This window comes from Filicampus tigris, chromosome 2 (genome assembly GCF_054856515.1).
Source record: "Filicampus tigris isolate MCC_2025a chromosome 2, RoL_Ftig_1.0, whole genome shotgun sequence".
Classification (NCBI taxonomy): Eukaryota; Metazoa; Chordata; class Actinopteri; order Syngnathiformes; family Syngnathidae; genus Filicampus; species Filicampus tigris.
Window position 1 is genome coordinate 33,179,819 of NC_141218.1, and position 22,993 is coordinate 33,202,811.

At 41.7% G+C, this 22,993-nt stretch overlaps 2 protein-coding genes across 5 annotated transcripts; both read left to right on the forward strand.

Moving 5' to 3' along the window:
- The first annotated feature begins 269 nt into the window (after positions 1-269).
- On the forward strand, positions 270-13,375 carry mtmr7a (myotubularin related protein 7a). 2 transcript variants are annotated; one of them, XM_086023672.1, is made up of 14 exons: positions 270-499; positions 795-917; positions 1,054-1,216; positions 3,655-3,812; positions 3,899-4,027; positions 4,758-4,892; positions 5,134-5,266; positions 8,156-8,265; positions 9,100-9,225; positions 10,685-10,734; positions 10,812-11,012; positions 11,096-11,230; positions 11,600-11,726; positions 11,809-13,375. In XM_086023672.1, exons 1-14 carry the CDS (start codon positions 476-478, stop codon positions 12,148-12,150), a joined length of 1,956 nt encoding a protein of 651 aa, XP_085879798.1. In that variant the 5' UTR covers positions 270-475; the 3' UTR covers positions 12,151-13,375. The 2 variants fall into 2 exon arrangements, with proteins under 2 accessions (XP_085879798.1, XP_085879799.1); XM_086023673.1 differs by lacking the exon at positions 270-499 and adding an exon at positions 524-642.
- Positions 13,376-14,555: 1,180 nt separating this feature from the next.
- cnot7 (CCR4-NOT transcription complex, subunit 7) lies at positions 14,556-22,959 on the forward strand. Of its 3 annotated transcripts, none has more exons than XM_086023682.1 (7): positions 14,556-14,579; positions 15,332-15,455; positions 15,558-15,751; positions 15,851-16,012; positions 17,693-17,837; positions 17,934-18,044; positions 21,115-22,959. In XM_086023682.1, the coding sequence occupies exons 2-7, from the start codon at positions 15,339-15,341 to the stop codon at positions 21,244-21,246; spliced, it is 861 nt and encodes a 286-aa protein (XP_085879808.1). In that variant the 5' UTR covers positions 14,556-14,579; positions 15,332-15,338; the 3' UTR covers positions 21,247-22,959. The 3 variants fall into 3 exon arrangements, with proteins under 3 accessions (XP_085879808.1, XP_085879807.1, XP_085879806.1); XM_086023681.1 differs by having other exon boundaries at positions 14,575-14,722; XM_086023680.1 differs by lacking the exon at positions 14,556-14,579 and adding an exon at positions 14,586-14,786.
- Positions 22,960-22,993: the final 34 nt, after the last annotated feature.

The window sequence follows — 22,993 nt, forward strand, 5'->3', positions numbered from 1 at the left end:
AGCCACGGCCCCAATGTAAAGAGAAACTTGTGTCTTGAAAATATGTATTTATTATTATTATTATTATTATATTGCTAAATTGTACGGGTTAGGTCACATTAATAGTCGTAAGCTTTTTGAAATTATTAATCTTGGTCTCATTTGTTACATCACACACACATTCACAAAAAAAACCAAAGACTTGCAATAATCAAAGATAGTGACGCAAACTTTAACGTCCACTGTGTGTGACATCATGATGAAACGGTTTGAGATAGAGGGGCTTTAGGACCTAGCGGTGCACCGCTACTGAGAGCTTCCAGTGCACATCATAATGGCTGTCTTTTATTCTCTATGGCTGTGATTACCTGAGCGCAACTGACGACGCGTTCGCGTTCAGAATCGAACCTCACTTTTGTGCCTCAATTGCATCTCATCAGTGGTGGAGGTGGTTGTCGTAGTGTGACTGTTCTTGTGGCTCGCTTGATTAATCCAAATGGAGCACGTCCGTCTTCCGAAGGTAACCTTAAATCTGATGCAGTCATCATTTCCGCAATGCACCCCACCGACACTCACCCCACTCACCCCTGCCGTCACTCGGTCTCTAGGTTTATACTCAGCGTCAGCGATATGGGACAAACATGCAGTCTCCATTGAAAGCGTGTAAGCAGCCACATCGACTGATCGCTGGGGGGCGTTTGAGTGTAACCTGTATCACTGCACATCCACCCACGGCTAACTGACAGAGGGGATTGAGAATGACGTCATTCGTGGGGAACGATGGTTGTTTTTGATTCTTCTTCTGCCTCAACCAGGTGGAGAAGGTCCGGCTGCTTAGCAGAGTGTTCACCAGAAGAAGCAGGGTGGGCACCCTCTACCTGACGGCCACCCACACCATCTTTGTGGAGAGTGAAGGTGGAATGCGCAATGAAACGTGGGTAAGAAACTGATGGATGCATGGAAGGGATTTAGGATCAGTCCAGTTTTTCCAAAGACAAAAATAAGTCAGTGTTCTTTCCTCTTTATATTTGAAAGCAAAGACCCTTCATGTACATCCTTTTTTTGTCTTATTAGGTGCTACACGGTTTGGTTTGCAGTGTGGAGAAACAAGCGACCACGCCTTCTGGATGTCCTCTGCTTATACACTGCAAAAACTTCCAGGTTCTTCATTTTGTCATACCTCAAGAGCGAGAGTGCCATGATGTGCATGTGTCCCTGCAGCGTCTCTCCCAACCAGGTAAAGTGCTTCCTTCAAGTCTGTGCAGGTTATTAGCTGCAACCAAAAGCATTTAATGAGTGGTTTGGCATGTGAGTCGTTGGCTATTTTACATGATTACTGAGCCAGTGATACTCCAGATTCAGTAGATGGGTCTGCAATAAAAAAACAAAACATTGTGTTCATCAATTGGAACCCACTCTGTAATGCACACAATATGAGAGAATAAGACATAGCATCTACACCACATGAATAACCTTGACATGATCAATACAGTGAATCGTAAATAGCGAGGAACATGTACCGGGCCGGACTGTGAATAGCGAAAACCTGTTAATATTTGAGGGCCTTTGAAATGCATTGGAGGGAAAAAAAATTAAACCCCCAAAATTCATCAAAAAATGCTAACAAGTATTCAATATGCGTTTCCAGAGAAAAACATGCAAATCTGCGAGTGCCCAACTGCACGCATGTGATATCTATACGTATATGTATATTCAACCTGGGCTGAGCAAGCAGTCCAGGGTGTACCCTGTCTCTCACTCAGAACCATCTGGGATAGGCTCAGCTCATCCACGACCCGAGTGAGGATCATAGATGGGTGGGTATGGGTAGTATGTTCTGCACATTATTGCTATGGTTAGCTCATTCACTCCACAGTTGTCCTGTGTTCGAATCTGGGCCCAAGTGTGCGTTCTCCCCATGCATGCATGGGTTTTCTTAAGAATATCTTCATAGGACATTTTGAAAAACATGCATGTTAGGTTAATTAAGGTCTAAATTGTTCATACAGTACGTATATGTGAATTAGAGATGGGAAATTCAGCTGTTTTTTTGAGAGTCAGTTCCCAAAAAAGAGCCTGTTCATTAGCTCCCACGTGGCTTTTATTGATTTTTTTTTTCCATTTAAATTACGTAGTACCATAATTTCTAGACTACAAAACACTTTTTAAAAAGCCGCAACATCTACATTTAGCCATAAAAACACATTTGTACTAAAATTAAATTGGCCGCTTTGTATTATTAGCCACCGGTCTCCCATCTCTCACTTTATAACATGGGATGTTTGCAAAGAAAGAGGTCGCAAAGATGTCTTTTAACACTAGTAGATTCTTTTTTATTTCTCCAAACAGTGCTGAATGCAACTACACAGTAGCCTCCCAGAACTTTCTTATTCACTCATGTTGTCACACGAGGCCAATTTGCCGACGTGCTTTATCACACTGCAGTACAATAAGTCCATGGCAGTTCAGCCTTTGGGGAGCCGTTTGTTATGTGTTTGGGAGACACAGGGCCTGTCGCTCCATGGCCAGAAATGCTGTCTTCCTTGGCTAGATGTTAGCGCCTGTCGACAGTTACCAGCGATGGTGGGAGTAGATCGCCAAACAAACAGCAGAGACATGTCTGTATTTGCAGAGATGTCTGTATTTATGGCACTCGTTCCCTGTGCCCATTAAACTCATCTCAAGATGTTAATTTTCGCTCTACTATATCCTCTTTAATTGTTGTTACACAGCCGCATACTGCTGCACACACAGAGTTCCATACTTCAAGAAGCCTGCGTGCGCACTCCAACCGTAAATGGCGTGAATATTTAGTATGAAGGTGGACTCGGACAGTTTTATTGGACCAGTGAACTCTGGTTCTTTTCTTGGATTAAAAGAGGCTGCGCTTAGAGAGCAGGAATGAGCAGGAAGAGTCTGAGAAGCGTGAATGGAGGAAAACACCACTTTGGGGGTGTTTTTGTTGAGGAATTAGCATTTTGACATGGCTAAAAGCTCAAAAGAGTTTATGTAGCATGATAGGGGCTCCTTTAAAATGTGTCCAAATCGCGACATTATTTCTCTTGCTCCAGTTTGTGTGTTCACTGTGATCTGAGTCACAGTCCCTTCCCCCCTTCTGCTTAGCGTGAACACACAGACAGCACCACATTTCTTTGCCAATAACATGCAGGTTTAACAGAAAAATGATGAGAAAAACAAGTCAGCTCCCAATCAGGAAGCCGCTTCAGTCATTCAAAGAGCTGGCTCGAAGAACTAGAAGCTCCCAACCGCCAATTGACAGGTGACCAGTTTGGGGAGTACACCCACCTCTCACCCAACGTTAGCTAGGCTGCAACATACAGTACCTGCGACCCTTATGAGAACAAGTGGTATAGAAAGTGGATGGATATATTCATCACATCCATTCCAAGTGAAGAGAGATGAAAAAGACACACACAATGATGGGATCATTGACATCATCTTGCGAGGTTACGATATACTGTGATATATCAGTCAACACTGAATTTACAGCAGGGAAATCTACAGTAGGATTTTTTTCAGTTACTACTGTTTTTTTACTGCTATGTCATCACCACAATATTGGTAGTAGATAAAAAATCGGGTTTGTCAATCTTGTATGTCTTGATTTAAGCATGTGAGATGCTGACAGTGATCAACCTTTATTGTACCCCGTAGAGCGTTATGATGAGCTGTATTGCTTTTCATATAAACCAAACGTTGATGAGAAAGAGAGACGACAAGAGTGGGACTTTATGGACCTGAGAGCTGAGTACAGCAGAATGGGAATCCCAAACTCCTTGTGGAAACTCTCCTTAGTCAACCGGCACTACAAGGTCAGGGTACTGAGCTCTGTGATCGAGCCAATGATCATCAAACCAATGTGGATCCTGCAATAACTAAGTTTTGTTTATTTTTGTAGGTGAGTGACACTTACCCTGCTGAACTCTTTGTACCCGAGTCAACAACTCCGTCAGTCATCACCGGAAGCTCCAAGTTTAGGAGCAGAGGAAGATTTCCTACTCTTTCGTACTATTCCAAAGGAAATCATGTAAGTTGATGGCATGCAGTTCTTTTCGCTTTGTGTGTGATTCCTCAAAAGCTTTTTTTTTTTTTTTATTGACAAAAAAAAAAATCCTACTTCTTGACACAAACACAAGAAGTATAGCCTGTGAGAGGGAAAATCACTTTTAATTGAAACAACTTTGTTTGTGATTTGTTACTTCAAATAGTCTGATGACTGTAGTGTGATCTTGTTTCTTTCACGTTTGTTCTTTTGTTCTTTAGTATAGTCTCTGATATAGTGAGCTGGTGGGGACAGGGGAGGTTGTGTGTGAATCTTCTTCTAGTTGAATCGGAGAATGACTCTTGAACTAAAGCATCTTGGCCACATTTATGCTGATCAGCCATAATGTTAATAAATAATTCTGTTATTCCTTAGCCCAGCAGTTGTGAGTGCTTTATGAGTGCAAGGTCAACTTCCCAGGGTTGATGGTCCAGTGTGTGAAGCCCAAAACATACAAGAGGCTTAAGTTTGGTTAATGGCTCTAAAGGGAGAACTGAATAATAATTTGTGGCCTTGTCTCCAGTGGCTGATAAATGGATATATGAGAAGAGTATTCCTCTTAATAAGCACTTCAATGAAAAGTGCTTCAACTGTTTTGTATTTGTCCCCTCAAATGTCCATTTAAAGTCCTAATATTAATACTTGACAAGACGACCGGTGTACGTGATTCGTACGAAAGCATCCACGTGTGAAGCTTCCGCTCGCCTCCTCCCAGGCTGCCATCTGCCGGAGCAGCCAACCTCTTTCAGGATTCAACGCTCGTTGCTTCCAGGATGAGCAGATGCTGGAGGCCATACTGAGGTCCAATCCCCACAGTGACTTCATGTATGTGGTGGACACCAGGCCCAAGGTGAGCCCCATGGATGGAAGGAATGCTCTGTAATAATACAAGTCAGGCAGTATTGTGATGTATGTTCAGGTGGACTTTATTTACCAAACAGCATTTGCAGCTGCGTGTGCTCATAGATAAACACTTGGGAGAATCTTGGCTCTTGTCTCGGAACACTTTGACCAGTATTATGTAACTGTAATTGTTGTAAAACATCAAAAACAAAACTAATCTTCTAACAACCAGCCAAATATCTTTCCAGTTAAATGCGATGGCAAATCGAGCAGCAGGAAAAGGCTATGAAAATGAGGACAACTACTCCCACATTAAATTCCAGTTTGTCGCCATCGAGAACATCCATGTGATGAGGAACAGTCAACAAAAAATGCTTGAAGGTACAATCGTCACTACTTCTCACTGAGTCTTTATCGCTGGAATGCTTTGTTGGCAGTGCACTCATCGCTGTTTCTGAAATGTTTTCATCACTTCAATGTTTATGGAAAAATGTAGGATATTTGGCATCAGCTTTCCAACTCTCGCTATTTTCACATGATTATAGCACAGCACAAGCCCATGTTCTCCCTTTGGCTTTCGGACACACTCAGCCAGACTGCACTGCGCTGTGCTGCAATCAGGCCTCAGTTGAGCCCACAGGAGAATTTCTGGGTATTGTGCCGGGGTGATCCCAGGGAGGCTTTGAATCCATCTGGGTTTTATTTCAGAGCTATTTTGGTTCCCTGGAGTGCACAATCTGCGACCTACCCCCAAAGCAAAACTGAGGGCGTGAGAATGATGTGGTTCAGAGTCTGAAAAGTTGTAGCTGCTGTCCACTTGTTATAACTCATTGTCTCCTGGCAGCTCTAAAAATGTTGAGACAAAGCCTCTGCCCTCTAGATATTGTTAGTGTGTCCGATCGCACAATAAAATATAATTTTAAAGACCCCCCCATTCCCCTTGCAGCATCATCTTAAATGTTTCATTTAGGCGGTAGCCTTGTTCTTACTGTATATAAAGTTAGCAAAGTAATGAACTTGTTCACCTGCTCCTCCTCCTTTCATAACCTCAAGAACACACACAAATCTGCACAATTTCCTGGTGCTTGTCAAAATAAATGGGTATTATCCAAAGATGTGTCTCAAGTACGGAATGATTTTTAGAATAGCTATTTTTTCATTAAAAAAAAAATAAAATAAAAATGTATGAGTATTGCAGGAATAAACCAGCTCTCAAAATTTTAACTCATTCAGTAGTACCAGACTTTTTCATACCCTCTGTGAAATGACATATAAATACGCCATTGGGCTAGAATGAGTTCAATTGTAAACAATGGTACATTTACACAAGCAGGGGCGTACTGGGACCAAAATACTGCCCGGGAATATTGGTTGGTGGGGTGGTGGTGGTGGGGGGGGTTGATTAGTGCAGCAGCCGACATGTGGTGATTCTTATTCGTCGACGGGGGGTTGACCAGCCATTCAAGAAACTCCCGAAATTCCCGATGGCCACCACGCCCCTGCACACAAGGGAAAGTACAGTTGTGAAAAACCTGACACACCAATTTTATCCCAATTGAATTTGAAGAATTGTAGTTGTTCTATTTTCTACATTCTACTTTCTACATTTTGTTTTAAGGGGACATAGTATGCAAAATGTACTTCGTAATTGCTTCTGTACAAATACTTGGGTCTCTGAAGTGCCTGTCCACTCATGTAGACTGGGCAAGTGTGAACACACTCAAATAAATCTTTGTGTGCTGTCTACTTTTGAAAATGTGCTAATTTACTAATTAAAATACTACCGATCCCAAACCAAGTTTTGCCTATGACTTGGCAGCTTGGGTGGATGACCATTTTCAAGTGACGGCCGGGCTACAATGAAAACATTATTACGTCGCCGTACTGTGGAAAACATGCATGTCCGATTTTTTTTTTTTTTTTAATGTTCACATTAATAGGGTGCCTGTAATGCAGAAACCCCATTCCCGTAAAAATAATAAAATTGAAAAATTTGAAAATGCACATAAATGGGTGGAACAATGGTCGACTGGTTAGCACGTCCGCCTCACAGTTCAGAGATCGTGGGTTCGATCCCGGCTCTGGCCTCCTTGTGTGGAGTTTGCATGTTCTCCCCGTGCCTGCGTGGGTTTCCTCCGGGTACTCCGACTTCCTCCCACATTCCAAAAACATGCATGGTAGGTTGATTGTGATTGTGAGTGTAAATGTTTGTTTGGCTCTGTGTGCCCTGCGATTGGCTGGCAACCAATTCAGGGTGTACCCCGCCCGCTGCCCGGGGACAGCTGGGATAGGCTCCAGCACCGTGTTATAGGTATGGATGGATGGATGGATGGGTGGATGGACATAAGTGTTTTTCACAGGACAGCGATGATTAGCAAGCCTTATCAACATTAGCTTCAGATTACAGGCACACATTTGACTGGCTGACAAAGTTATTGAATGGTAATGGAGAGGTGTTTAGGTAATACAGTAAAACCCTGTTTATCATGGGAATACGTTCCAGACACACCCTTAATAGGTGGAAAAAATTGACAGAGACCACTCCCTCAAGCTTTGAAATGCTTAAACTTAAAGTGGAAGTCAACCCAAACATTTTTTTTCAAGAATATGTTCTATTCAAGCCCACTAATTGAAAGAAGGCATTCTGATAAATATTGCGTTTGTGGAATAAGAGTTAATCCACTTATTTTTAGCCATCTCTGGGGTCAGCCATTTTGTCACTTCTGTCGACTGAAAATGACATCACAACTACTCTGGGCTCAGGTAACGACCAATCACAGCTGACCTGTTTTCTGAAGCTGAGCCGTGATTGGTTGCTACCTGAGCCCTGAGTAGTCGTGATGTCATTTTCAGTCGACAGAAACGACAAAATGGCCGCCCCCTGAGATGGCTAAAAACGGGTGGATTTTGCTGCTAAACTCATATTCCACAAACTCATTATTAATCAGAATGTTTCAACTACTGGCCCTGGCTGGGAACATATTCTAGAAAAAAATATGATTGGGTTAATTTCCCCTTTAAAAAAGACACTTTTAAAGTATCACCGAGTGCCTATTCTCGCTCCCAGTTTTTCAAATAAAAGACAACACAGAGTACACTGAATGGGCTTCCTCTTCTTTTTGAGGAGCGAACAATGAACAGTGGAATGAGTCAAAAGAGAGCATCATGTCACCTGAAGGGAACTGTGTCTTGAGCCACAACAAAAATATGTGCGTTGTTCAATAAAGTCTAGCGTTTCCGGCCACTGAGAGAGCTGTGTTGTGAATACAGTGTGTGAGCTGCGTTCCCCTTCCATGTCTGACTTCCTGGAGGGCCTGGAGAGCTCAGGCTGGCTGAAGCACATCAAAGCTGTTTTGGATGCAGGCCTCTTCATCGCCAAGGTCAGTCTGCAGATTAATCCCCGCTGTCTTCTTCACTACTACTCTAAATATTAGCTTGTGAGAGTTTACTTTCTGAGTTGATAAATAATACAATTTGCACAACAATGCTCTAAGTAATATTACATGGTTAAATATTTTGTCCCGAAAAAAAAAACAAAAAAAAAACTGGATTAGTCATTATATCTTGGGACATTTGTCACATGTTGACACATGTCACAAATCTCATCTTCATAGCTCCAAACACCACCACAATAGATTTAAATTGAAACCCTCTCCAGGCAGGTGTTGCAGATTCGCAACAACTAATTGTTAATCCCCTAATTAATACACATTCCTATTATATGATCTTTCCCCCCCCCCCAGAAGTAGTAGTACAAAATTTAATTTGAGCTTGAGAGGGTTAACACTATTGAGTCGCATGGCCCATTCGAAAATTTCATTACCCACCTCTGTCTTATAGTATGGGACCTTCTAATCAGCTAGCTAGCGTAGTACACTTCTCTAGGGCAGCGGTGCACTGCTCAATCTTTTTTGCACCATGGACCACTAGGAGCGTAGGAGCGATACGCAGATAATTTTTGGAGCGCAATATTCAATTTGCAGTGCTCAAGCGCACCAGTGCACCGCTGCTGTGAACCCCTGAATGTTATGCAAAGGCAAAATCAATCACCTAACCTGAACCCGATTGTGCCGATATGATGACACGCTGATGATAAAACTGAAGTGAAAACGCCCCAACAACAAGCTCGAAATTTTCCTGAGACCGATGACAATTTATGTGTCATACAGAAGTTCAGGTGTAATATCCTGTGTGTGCGTGCGTGTGTGTTGCAGGCCATTGCGGAAGAAGGTGTCAGCGTCCTGGTTCACTGTTCAGATGGTTGGGACCGTACTGCTCAGGTGTGCTCTTTGGCCTCTGTGCTGTTGGATCCATACTACCGGACCATCAAAGGACTCATGGTACAAACTTATTCTGTAAAATAGACATTTACTACAGTTTATATATGAAGTAGCAGAGCTGGGCTCTTGAACCTTTTTTCCCGACCTGGGTACCCTTTCGTCCTCGTCCCTCCGTCCTTATTCATAAAAATTATCATCCTCTAACCCTGTCCGGCCTCGTCCTTTTAAATACGCTTCCGTCCTTACATTCCGTCGCCCCGAACCCCCCACAAAAACGAAAATAAAAAACATGCATGCATGACATTTCAAGCGCATTAGCTGGCTAATTTCCTATGCACATCCACTTACCGGCTGGGAGTATCATGATTGGATAGAATTGTTTACAACTGTTTGAGACAGCTTTTTAGCTGCCAGCAACCATGTGATGATGAAGATGATGATGATGCAGACGGGAACAAGCCAGGGGACATCATGAGAATATTTAAGATTGCGTAATAACACCATACTATTGGGTTTTGCTGCACATTTTCACTTCTTATTGCGTTACTTCGCAGTAAAAATAATTATAGCAAAATAAGGCAATGTTATTTTAGAAGGAGAACGAACGTCATACACTTCCGAGTCATAGCTTTCAGTGTTTTTTTTCCCTCGTCAATTAAATGGGCATCCACTACAGGGCAAACTATTCCTGTGAGAACAATACTGCAGGGAGGTAACATGAAAAAGAGCACTCCAGTGTTGTGCAGGCTGAGCAAGGCAGTCTTGCTCTTTAAAAGAACCCAACACAACACGTCAGCCGGGACTTGTCCCAGTTAGGGGCGATTAGAGGGACGGGCGAAAACCTACCTCCGTCCTTGCTTAGTCCGTCCTTTTTGAAAGAATGTTCCGTCCCTGGGAAGGAATGCCCAGCTCTGTGAAGTAGCATAGTGATGACAGACGCTTGGAATGAAGGAATGTCTTTGGAATACTGTATTGCGCTTACAGACACATTACATTGCCATATGCAGAACCAAACAGAGAGCAATATGTTACTCAGGCAACCTTGACACACAGCAGAAAGTGGAGCAAACAATTGTGATTCTTTGGTGTGTCTTAATGAATAACGCATGATTTGTGGGGCAGGTGAGAAGGAATCCGTTCTTCTTTTTCTCTTCCCTTTCCACACAGTGTAGAAAGCAAATAGTACCATCCATGCCAATGATATCGGCAGTGTTCATTAATTTTATGACATGTGGTTCACCACAAAAAAACAGAAAAGGGCCTGCAAATGACCTCCGAGTCATAGTTTGGACACCTCTACCCTAGTCCAACCCAACCGGGTTGATTTAGTAATGAAGAGGTGTGTCTCAATACTTTTGTTCAAAATAATGTTTCTCAAAAGTCTGTTTTTCCCCTCAACCGCAGGTATTAAGTGTTACCATTGCCATACCATACCACACCGTACAATCATATTCTCAGTGGTGTTCATAATATTTGAAAGTGCTCATAACATGACCTGGACATGTCTTTTTGCAATTAGGTTCTCATTGAGAAAGACTGGGTTTCATTCGGCCACAAGTTTTCTCACAGGTTTGATTATGATTAGCTTCATAGCATGATCCTTTTTATGTTATGCTCTCGTCTAACACTCCTCACGTCCTATTCAGATGCAACCACCTAATTGGAGACCCTAAAGAAGTGTCTCCTGTTATCGATCAGTTCTTGGAGTGTGTGTGGCAACTGATGGGGCAGTTTCCCTGCGCCTTTGAGTTCAATGAGCGGTTTCTAATCACCATTCACAGCCACATCTACTCCTGCCAGTATGGCAACTTTATTGGCAACAACCAGCGGGGAAGGCTAGAACTCCGGTAAGAGCTTTTTTTCCCCTGCTTTTAACAGTGTATACATTCCTCCATGTATTCTTAAATCAATTTAATATCACATCATATAGACTCTGTGAGAAGACCCATTCTCTGTGGCATTATCTGTGGTCAAACCGGGCAGACTACACCAACCACTTGTACAGACCAGACCACAGCCAGACACAGGGACTCCTTCGGCCATCTACTGCCCCCTGTTGGTTCAAGTATGTCACACCATTTGTCAAATGTTTCACATAGGAAATGATGGATAGAGAAAGGATCCATCCCAAAGTGGAAAAAACATAAACTGTACTTGCATGGTTTTAAATAACTTTTCAACATTTTTAACTATCATACCCGTGTTCATTTAAACAGCAACGTTTTGTGCGAGGGGGGGTTTATGCAGGGGTATTTGAATTTGGATGTTCCAACGTACGTATTTGTGAAATAGTTTGCCAGTTTGTAATTCAGTAGGAAGACTTAATGATATATGTTGTTTGACAATTCAAAACATATTTATACTGCAAGCATTGTTTCATCCCTTTCACGGTTCGATTACGAAGCGATTACGGTATTATGATTGTCTTGTGCAGATTTTGGAGGGGGTTGTACAACCGCTTTGATCGTGGGATGCATCCTCGTCAGTCTGTAGAGGATTACCTGCGGGCCATTCAAGAGGAAACCGAACAGTTAGAGGAGCTGCTCGCCTCACACAAACAGGTGCAAGAATTATAAATGTCAACATTTTCATTATCCTGATAGCATTAATGCTAAAGATACCCTTGTCTTACATGATCAATAGAAAATTTCTAAACTGGAGGCGAAGCAGGTGTGGAATTGTACCCCAAAAGCAGCCACCTTTGATAAAAGCCCCACAGCCTGGGTATTTGGTAATGATCTCGGCCTGGCAAACACCCCTCAAGACTACATGTCAGGCTTCCTCACCAGCAGCCCCTGTCATCTAAAGACACCGCGCAGCGGCCTGAGCCTCTCACCCCAAGATGTAAACAAAACATACGACTCCAGTCAATCCAACGGCAGTGATCAGGAGTCTGGGATAGCGGACCTGAGCTGCCGTTCACCTTTTAGTGAAGAGAGCACCAGAGATCAAGACTCTGACGATGCTGCCTACTCAGCTGCCTAAACAAATGTAGCATGGAGTGGAAGCTGTAGCAGCTACCACATGACCAAGTTCCACACGGCCATTTTAAACAAACACTACCTGCAGTATATGCACTAAAAACACGGGCCAATAGCAAATGTCAGTCAGAACTATTTTGTTTTGCATGTGGTGTGGTGGGTGCTCCCTGTTGCCACATCGAGTTAGTTTGCAGTAGTTGACCACATTTTACTTACACTCGATAAAGAGTTGATAAATAATTGCTTCTTGTCTGTAATGTTTGGGGGCCAAATAACAACATTGTGCAGACAGAGTTTGAAATAGTGAAGTGCATCGTGTGCCTCCTGGGCCATTTTTTTGGGCCACATTATCCACTGTAAAAAAATTATTACCCCTGAGTGTACATCACCTCTTTCACAAGGAACGGTCTTCCATAGTTTTATGTATCAAATATTTTACTTAGCAGTATAAAACAGTGTATAAAAACACACACACAAAAATACATGAAAGAGCCCAAATAAGAGATGGTGCACTGCTACAAATATGAAGCACTTGACATCAATCTACGGAAGAACATGATGAGTTAGGAAATCTTTATCTTAATAAATAAACTTTTGAATAAAGGTCCAGTCAGAAGAAAATCAAACTATGATGCAAGGTAAATATCACATTATGCTCATTGGCATGTGGGAATTTTTCTCTGCATATTTTGTGGTCCCTTCAGTCAGTGTGCTCGGCTGAAGAAACCAACTTCTTGAATACAGTGTGTTTAAACTGGACCAAAAAAGGGCATGTTCCTAAGCTAAATGACTGACTGAACACCGCTATGGTAAAATTGTCATCTGCAGCCACTGTAAACATCAACATATTTTGTTAGTATGAGCTGTGCGCAGTGATGATGGATGGAGCCAACAGTTGAAAGCATGTCCCAGAGTTAGTAGGAGAGTACTGAGGTACTCGTGTCTGCAAATCAGGTGTGTTATTGTTCTTTACAATCCTGCCAGTGAACAATGCAGCGTACAAATATATTTTTGTACTGTTTTTTTTTTTTATCTTGCTGTGCATGTCATTTATTATAAATAGTGAAAAAGTATTTGGTTGAGTGAAAATATTCAGAGCCCTTGTTGGTTGTACTGTATTATTAAATTAAAAGGTTTTGTTGATTATTGTTTTTTGTGAAAGGAAATAAGGAATTCCTCTTCCCTGCACTTTACTAATAAACTCCCTATTATAACATTAAACTACTAAATGGTTTTAATTCAATAACAAATACACCACCATATACCCTTAGTGTGAATGCAAATACAGTACTATACTGTATGTCGATTCATTCACCCACTTCATACTGCACATCATGCTGGAAAAACCTTAAGGTGTAAACATGTAGTTTTATCAAGTACTGATATTGATTCTTGAAAGGCCCTACTGAATTGGATTTGGTCTGCCGGTTGTAGTGTTTTTAGAGCAATGTCAAACAATCCTGCATATAATAAGAGCTTTTATGATGAATGACATAGACCTTGTGCCTCAGTAGCGAGAGCACAGGTCTTGGAAAAACAATTACATTAAGAGTGACTACTTGAGCACTACAGATAACTTTAAATGAAAAGTTGGTGATTAATGTAGAGACTTACTGTTGGAGTAGATGGAGTAAAACAGTGGAAATTATGTAAAATGTTTCCCTATAGCGGAATATAGATTACTCCTATTACACTTATTGTTTGATTTCCAAATTAACATTTTAAGTTGGAGTTAACAGAAATATTGTTGGTAGTACACATTTTCTTTTTTGTATTGATATAATAAGTTCGTTAGACATGAATTAATGGTAAATAATTTACCAGTAGAGTGTATAAAGTGTCTAATGCATGGGTCACCAACATGGTGCCCGCTGGCACCAGCGCCCAAGGACCACATGAAGAGTCCGGGAGCCTTTTTGTAAAATTAGTTTACAAGTGATGGAACATTACAATTTTCTAGAAATACTGCAGCCGTGATCATTTGAAAATGTAAACACATGCAGGGATTTATTGAAATAGAAATAAAGTGTTGCATTTTGATAAGTATCTGTTTCCTAATTATCATGAGAAATAATTAACTTCATCAGTGTCTTCACATAAACGAATATGATCAATTATTAATAACATGCATTAGTGACATTAGTAATTTCAGCAAATTTGTTAAATCAGTCGTGAGTATCAAACTAGTAGCGAGAATTAGCACACAGTTCCAAAAAGGTTGGTGACCCCTGCTCTGGTGTTTTATATGTGCAGGCAGAAGGGAAAATCCACAGCAGCTGAAATAAGATTTTTAATTTTAACGTGTGTGCAGTTTATTCAACTAATGTGGTTGATGGATGTAACCCTGTTTTTATTTCGTTGAAAATATTTGCCAACTCTTTTCACGACACTGTGGAGCAGCCGGCTATTCTCAGAGATATGCACGTGAGCAACGTACGCACGTGGGGTTACGGTCTACGCGATGACGTCACGTTGTAGGTTAGCTATGATGGCAACCGCAGGTTGACAGCAATTCAATGCTGAATTGTAAACTATTAAAACAAAGTTAGAGGGGCACCCGCGGCACAGTATCTAAGGTGAATTTAAGAGGTTGAGCTAGTGCACGCTTGAAACACACACAAGCGCGCGATTTGGGGAAGGGTAAGTTAACGTAGCTTCAGTGAGTCCAAGTGGCACCCGAGTGTGAGTGAGAGATCGTGTGTGTGAGTGACACTGTGAGTGTGTCCTGCTCGAACTTGACTTCTCACGTCAACACACGCTCTTGCTTATTCCGTGGGACAACTGTGAACAAGAAACATTCGTGGAAATGAAATACACACTGCAGAGCCAACTGTCTTGCACACGTTAGCAGATGCTTAGTGTGCTAGCTGCTAGTTAGCCCAAAGTGCTGTTACGAGCTAATGTTAACAGCCAGCTTCCAAAGAGACAGCTGCACTCCACAATGTTTGCTACATTTATGAATTTGTCTGAGCAGGTCAGCAGGAACACAAATGATCTAATCGTCACTATTGGTAGTCAGAGGATCGTCTATTTTTACAATGCGTGATAGTTTGTTGACATCCATGCAGCAATGCCTTGCCACCTATTACCTTAAGCATTTCTAGTAAACTAAGGAACCATTATGAGCCGCTTTTTCTCATTATTATTTTTTAAAATAACTGTTTTTGTCTGATTGCATGTTGTAGTGGCACTATGCCCGCAGCTACTGTGGATCACAGCCAAAGAATATGTGAGGTATGGGCCAACAACCTGGAGGAGGAGCTGAAGAGAATTAGACATGTCATTCGTAAATACAACTATATCGCCATGGTGGGTGACACGTTGAGCTACTGTATATGTACAGTTCCCTGAAAAGAACGTACTATAGGCATGGCGGGTTCCTTTTTTTGGTAACAAGTTTGTACTCCACAGGACACAGAGTTTCCAGGCGTAGTAGCCAGACCAATAGGAGAATTCAGAAGCAATGCTGATTATCAGTACCAGTTAATGCGCTGCAATGTGGATTTGCTCAAGATAATCCAGCTGGGCCTCACCTTTATGAATGAACAAGGGGAATATCCTCCAGGAACGTCAACATGGCAGTTCAATTTTAAGTTTAACCTCACGTAAGATGATGCTCCTGTCTCTTCAACACTTGTCATGGGCCATGGCATTTAAATACAGTGAAATGCTTAAATGCTTTATGTTTCCCATCTCCTACTTAGAGAGGACATGTACGCACAGGACTCTATTGAGCTACTGACAACTGCAGGGATTCAGTTCAAGAAGCTCGAGGATGAAGGCATAGAGGCACTGTACTTTGCCGAGCTATTGATGACTTCAGGAGTGGTCCTCTGTGATGGGATCAAGTGGCTGTCATTTCACAGGTATACACTCATCTCTTTTCATACATTTTCTGTCATTTCAAGTCTGGCTGCCTGTCACAAAGTTAGATTACTCAAATCAACAAGGTCTTTAAAGAGATGGCCATTTGACAGTCATTCAGCAGTCCACTTTTTTAAAACCACTTTTCGTCTTTGCGGTTGAGCTGGAACCTATCCCAGCTGGCTATGGGTGAGAGGCAGGGTACACTCTGGACTAGTTGGACGTAACATTTCATTTATTGGTAATTTTTGTCTTTTTTAAAATGGTATTTCATTGCAAGTGGCAGAGAATTAAGTGTTGAGCAGAATAATGGTCACTTGGGGAGGATAGAAGGGGTCGGCATGGATAAACTTCCCATCGTGGTGTTGCGCTTCTTTAGATCGCTAGCTCGTTTTGACTAAGTTAATAGTGCCTCTGGTGGTTGGTTACAGCCAAAAAGTGTAGTCCTATTTGCCTCCAATTTCCTCGTTTATTCAGTTCTTCATTGCGGAAAGCAATATAATTCTTCACACTCAATTTATATACTGCATACACCCCTATTACCTGCATTGCTGAAGATGGTAATAATTTGTTTTAACTTATCGGTAGTTGTCAGAAAGGTTTGGGCTGAAGCAACAGGCCCATATTTGTTTTGTTTTGTCATAGCACCACCCGTGTGGCTTGGATGTAAAATGAAATAAAAAATAAGCGCCCTTTGAAAAAATCTGTCCTTTAGGTCAGTGGTTCCCAACCTTTTTTTTTTTATTTTATTTTTTTTTTTTTTATAAAAATGACAGGCCATTTTAGACAAGTACAGTATTTTCGTGGACCGGCAACCATTCCCCAACCGGGTAGGTTGAGAGGGGCTTTAAAAATCGACTTTACATTGCTTTTAAATTGCCAATTTTAAAGCATTGTTACTGACAACAAAGATAATTGGAGAGTAATTCAACATTTTATTAATACATTTTTATTCAACAGTACAACAAATGGGTGTCTGACGAAAAAAACAATTGGGGGGGTTCTGTCCCTGTGCGACCTGGTACCAAATGGTTGGTGGTTAGGGACCACTGATTTAGGTTGGCTACTAATTGTGTTGTTTACAGATACAAAAGCTGAACCTCAACTAGACATCCACCCCCAAGAAAAAAACAGTAACTGCTGGATTTACTGTTGGTGGCAGTAATTACCTTTACCGTGACTACCAAAATATGTTGCAGTTGCCGTCTTGCCTACACCCTGAGTATTACAATGGAATTTAAAGAGAAAGGACTGCTGTATGCAGCAGGAGTGTTCTGGAGCAAAAACTGATGGACTCAAAGGGGACAAATGATTGAATAGGGTATAAGATACGTGCGGTGCGTCTCTCAGTAAATGTTTGTTGGAGTTCCAGAATGTCCCTTCATCCATCCCTTTTCAAGAGCACTTGTCCTCATTAGGGTTGTGGGTGACCTGAAGCCAATCCCAGCTGACTGGGCAAGAGGTGGGGGACACCGAAGACTTGCTGCCAGCCAAGGGCAGGGCACATATAGACAATTTGAACAATGAACCCATCATGCAAACCATGATTATAAAACGCTTGTGCTATCCATTATGACACTGTGCTGCCAAGTTGATGTCGATCAGCAAATGATTATTTTTAATTGGTGTTGAAGCGGCATAGTAATTGTGTTCACCCCTTATAACGTATGACTGTGTTGCAGTGGCTATGACTTTGGCTACCTTATCAAGGTTCTCTCCAATGCCAAACTGCCTGAGGAAGAGATCGATTTTTTTGAGCTTGTTCGCTTGTACTTTCCAGTCATTTATGATGTCAAGTACCTCATGAAGAGCTGCAAAATTCTCAAGGTACACAACATCCTTAAACCCGTTCATCAGTCTGATGCTTGATTTTGACCCGGGGTGTGGCTGGTGACATGATTGTCAGGTATTGCATGTATTCAGGGTGGACTGCAAGAAGTAGCTGAGCAGCTGGAGCTCGAGAGGATCGGACCACAGCATCAAGCGGGCTCTGACTCTTTACTTACAGGCATGGCTTTCTTCAAGATGAGAGAGGTAGGCCCCTTAACAGAAAAAAACAAGGACACTTGAATACTTTTTCACTGGTTCAATCCCATATTTTTATTGAAACATTTCTGAAAGTCTGATTCATTTAATGCTGCGATACACTCATTGGCCACAACACAGTGCATAGTCTAGGAACGCTCAAAATGAACTGTGTTGGAAAATAGAAATCCTATCTATTATTAATTACCAGATCTGGGCAATTTACAAAATGTTGCTGGTCCGTCATGAGTCAACAGCCTGAGCATCTGTCTGTCATTGGCAGTTCGTTATTATTTCAAGCCGATCCAAACTGTACTCTTCAGTTGGTTAGTCCATCATGTTATTTTAACTGCGCTTCAGTCATCATTGCCTCGGTTTAACCCGTTAATCCCGGGAGCGCATAACCGCGTTTCTACCACTAGAGACGGGAGCGCTGTTGCATCTTTCTACCTTTCAAACCGGGGGAGCGGATACGTCACCGTCCTTTTTTAATCCAATTCTCCGTCTCTTAGCCAATTTAATGCATCAGAATATACACGTGACGGTGTCGCGAGACCGCGGAGGATGTCGTGGAATTTTTCAGAGCAGTAGGTAGGCTAATGGCGGACGCCGTCGATCGCCGGGAGCTCAGATTAAAGTAAGTAACGGCAGTGATATATAGACGACGTGCACGATCAGTGGAACCAGTCGAACGTGATATGATATGGTTTGTAGACAATTACGATATTGACGTCTTTGTAACAAAATAGAGGATGGTAATTACCTCTCAATTATTATTTTTTTAATTAAAATAGTGCCTCTCTTGCACTGACATGTTATTTTTACATCTTCGATTGAAAGAGTAAATAATAAATACTGCCTGTATTAAAGCCACATGTCTAAGCTTTTTAATTCTTTTGGAATTATGTTTCTGTCTGCTACAGGGGCTGAGATATTAATCATTTTGTACGTGTTGAATTTCTGGGAAAACGTCAGGTTTTCAAGGTTAATTCCAAAGGCGACCTTAGGTTTTGGGGAGCTGTTGAGAAAGGCGCTTTAGGCCTTAATGGGTTGAAATAAAAACAAAAAAAAAATACATGTCAGTCATAGAAAAATCCAATGTAATTATAATGGTAAATAAGAGTACACTCTAAATCAGTGTGTCCACATTATCCAGTGGCTGCCCAAACAGCTACACACACATACACACACATAGACTTATTTGCTACTCCTTTGAACTGATAAGTACAGTTGGGAGCACACTGGCGGCTGCCTGCCGCTGTTTTAACCCCTAAAACACCAAAGTTTTTCTTACCTTAACCAGAATCCCGTGTCGCATTGTAGCCAAAGGTACAATCCTGGTGGATTTAAGTGCTTCCTAATAAATCCTTGTGGAAACCCAAACCAAGTGGCCATGACTATCAATCAATGCTGCTGCTACTTCAGCTTCTTCTTTTTCTTCTTCTTCTGTCTTTTGGTAAACAACTTTTGGTGCATTACCACCACTTTCTGAAATGGAGTGTGGGTCTGCATAATACCATTTCGCATTCAATTTAACCCTACTCTTTCTAAAAATGGAAATTTAAAACTTAGCTCACAAGAACCTCTCTGTAAAAATGTCTCTAGTGTTCATAGCTACTTCCTGACCTCTTAGCTTAGCTCCTTAATTAGTTGTCGTCTTGCGTGCCTTTACTTAACACATGATTCTAATGCATGCTCTAGTGCAGGGGTGCCCACACTTTTTCAGCCAGAGAGCTACTTATGACATGACCGAGTCAAAATCATCTACCACCTACTAAAAATGCAAAACACATTATTTATAAATATATTGAGAATTATTTATATGCTGGTGTACCTTGCATGACTGCATCAACCTATATAGCACAATACAAAAAAAAAAAAAACTTTTGTGATTACCTTACTCTGATGACTTGCACTGAATGGAATCAGCCAGGCCCGCGACCCTTGTGAGGAGAAGCGGTACAGATAATGGATGGATGGAATCAGCCAGGGACGCATAGTCCGGAGAGTAGCTGCTGACAGTAGCTGCCTCAAGCAGATTTGCAGCAACAACAATTCGCCCATCCGCTCCATTAGGCGCATATAAAACAAGTCAACTTTTTGCACACTATGCTAATGCGATCAATATTGCTGTCTGTAAAGTTCAAGAACTGTTAAAAAAATAAAAAATTTTAAAAAAGCAGCCGAGTGAACAGGACGCTGTGTGTGACGTAGTATGCCCGATGCTGACTGGCTCCTGCGAGGCGGAATGGCAAAAAATGTGACTTGTTTACACGCGCAGAGTGGAGCCAATGGGCGGATTTCCGGTGCTTCGCTCAACGTTCCACCACTTGAAAGGCATCATTCGCGCCACCCCGCACGCAACTGCGCCCGCCCACGCGAACTACATTGACTCCAATTGAAACGCACTTCCAGAAACGCTCCCAACGTAGTTGGTGTGAACGTAGCAATACAGTAGTGAGGACGGATGATAGGCTGGCGATCGACCGGTCGATCGCGATCGACGTAGCATTTCCATATATGGTCAATGCGATCTACTGAAGAAACCCCACTGTATTCACCCCCGTAAACAGGCGCGGCGTGTTTCCGTTAGTCCTCAGCGGAACGGGCGTCCGTCAGTGACGGACTGAGAGGTCCGTTGGTACTTGACCTGGTTAGTAACGATTGCACACATGGATGAAAACCCACTTCTGTCAGTGCTTAATCCGTCATTTTCTTTTAAGTTTGTCGTCATTCGTCAGCAGAACGGGCATCTGTCAGTGATGGAACGGAAGGTCCACCTCTGATAATTACAATTTTTTTTTAAAGTTCCCCGTCTATCGTTTATCGCCTACAAAATGGCCGTCTGTCACAGGCGGATAGACGGACCGGTCTGTCACAGAGGTGGAATGCCCAGCTCTGCTAAACAGGGTGCCCATAATATTAGAAACGTGCAGTTGGACACTGGGGTATTATCTTTGTGAAGTCAAATGTTCAATACAGCTCTTGCGTTTTGTGTGTGTGTGTGTGCGTGTGTGTGTATAGGGAGTGAGTGTATTTATTTGAAGATTTCCATGCTCAGTGTCTGTGTTTCCACCAGATGTTCTTTGAGGATCACATTGACGACGCCAAGTACTGTGGCCACTTATATGGGCTTGGCTCTGGATCAGCCTACGTCCAGAATGGAACAGGGAACGCTTACGAAGAAGAAGCTAACAAGCAGCAGTCTTGACATCAGACTCACACCTTCCTGCACATGGCAGTGCGGCCCAGAGTCCGAGCTTGGACAACCGGATGATTAGAACGATAATAATGGAGGAATTGCTTCATTCAGCCAGCTGTTTGTCATTGGTTCTGCTCGTCGTACTGAAATGATTGCTAACAGTGAAAAGCACCACAGTTAGCCTCACACATGACACGGTTGCGCTGGTGTGAGCTTAATCAAGTACTCCTGCAAAGTATCTGGTTGATTCAGTACAACTTAACATGCTTGAAAAAAAAAAAAAAATGGGATTTTAGTTTGACTAAAATATTCTGTAGAATTGTTTTGCACTTTAAAGCTCTAACTTGATTTTATACGGAAAGTATGTTAACTGACGTCTCTCTGCTCTTTGTTGCTTTCTCTATGTTCACATTTTACATTGTGAACACGCAGCGCTCACTTCGTGTTCTAATATTTTGCCACGCTCAGCCTTAAGATTAACTGCATCCTTTTAAACGTTTAAGTTATTGTGCCAGTGATCTAAAAATATGCACAGTTCTACGCTAACGCACCACACTTTACCTTGTTGCCTCAAAATGAGAAAGGGAGCTCTTAGTGGCTGTGTTGATATGCACGCACATGCTATCATTTTTGCAATCCTGTACTTCCTTTACTTCTTTTATTTCCACCTAAACACCCTTACGCGAGAGTTCTCGAATCCATCGTAATACATGTTTGCATGTATCTGAGAAATGTTGATGCCTCGATTGGATTTTGTGTGCACATCCTTTACTCTTGCTCATGATTGCAGTCATACTGTATGCCCACACGGCGTCACACTGATTTCCAAATCGAAACGTAGGAAAACTCACCTGGTGTATTACATGCAGAGGTCATCTTGCTAAAATACTCTGTTGTGGGTACATTTTCTTTCGTTTTATTTTAATGGAAGTTGCTTTTGTAGAGTTTTAGTGTTGTAATAAAATAAAAAACAAAACACTTTTACTCCATGGGAAAACATCTTACCATGCATCCTTTTTGGTTTGTTTTGGCGGAGTTCATGTGTAGCGTTAGCCTTTGGATGAGGTTGTTTTATGTTTGTGTTGCTTTCCTGCTGCTCTAACATGCTGCATAGGAGAAATGCATGTTCAACAAAAGCTGTGTTGTTGAAAAGTAATCTAAACATTTGTACCTGAGTTTTCTGGCACATACAAGTGCATATAAAAAGTCTACACCCTCTGTTCAAATGCCCGATATTTGAGGAGAACAAGATAGGTCATTTCAAAACCTTTTCCGCCATTAATGTCATCTCTATACCGTAAATAAAAGAAATCTTTTCAAGAGCTGAATAAAAAATAACTGCGATCATTTTGTGGCTTTAAAACTGGCCATGTGTGTTCAGCATTAACCATTATTTATGTTTACTTCTCCAAAAACAAAATATGTTCTTCAATTGAGTGTAACTGGTTACATTAATGGTGTCGAAACGTTTTGAGATGGTTTGTCTTGATTTCATTTCTTTTTCACAAATGCCTAGAATTTGAACAGATTTGTGTAGATATTCTTATGTCCACTGTGGGTAAGACTCCGGTGCAGTGTCATGTCGATGACTGATGTTTTGTTTTCTTCTTTGCAGTGTGTACTTGGCACTGTAAAGGAACAAGAGTATGCAATATAAGAGTGAAAGTTGTTTTTAGATTATTTTGTAAATAAAGGCTCAAAGCTTTTCTAATGAAAATACCATTTTGCATCTTTGACTGAATATGTGAAAATTTGA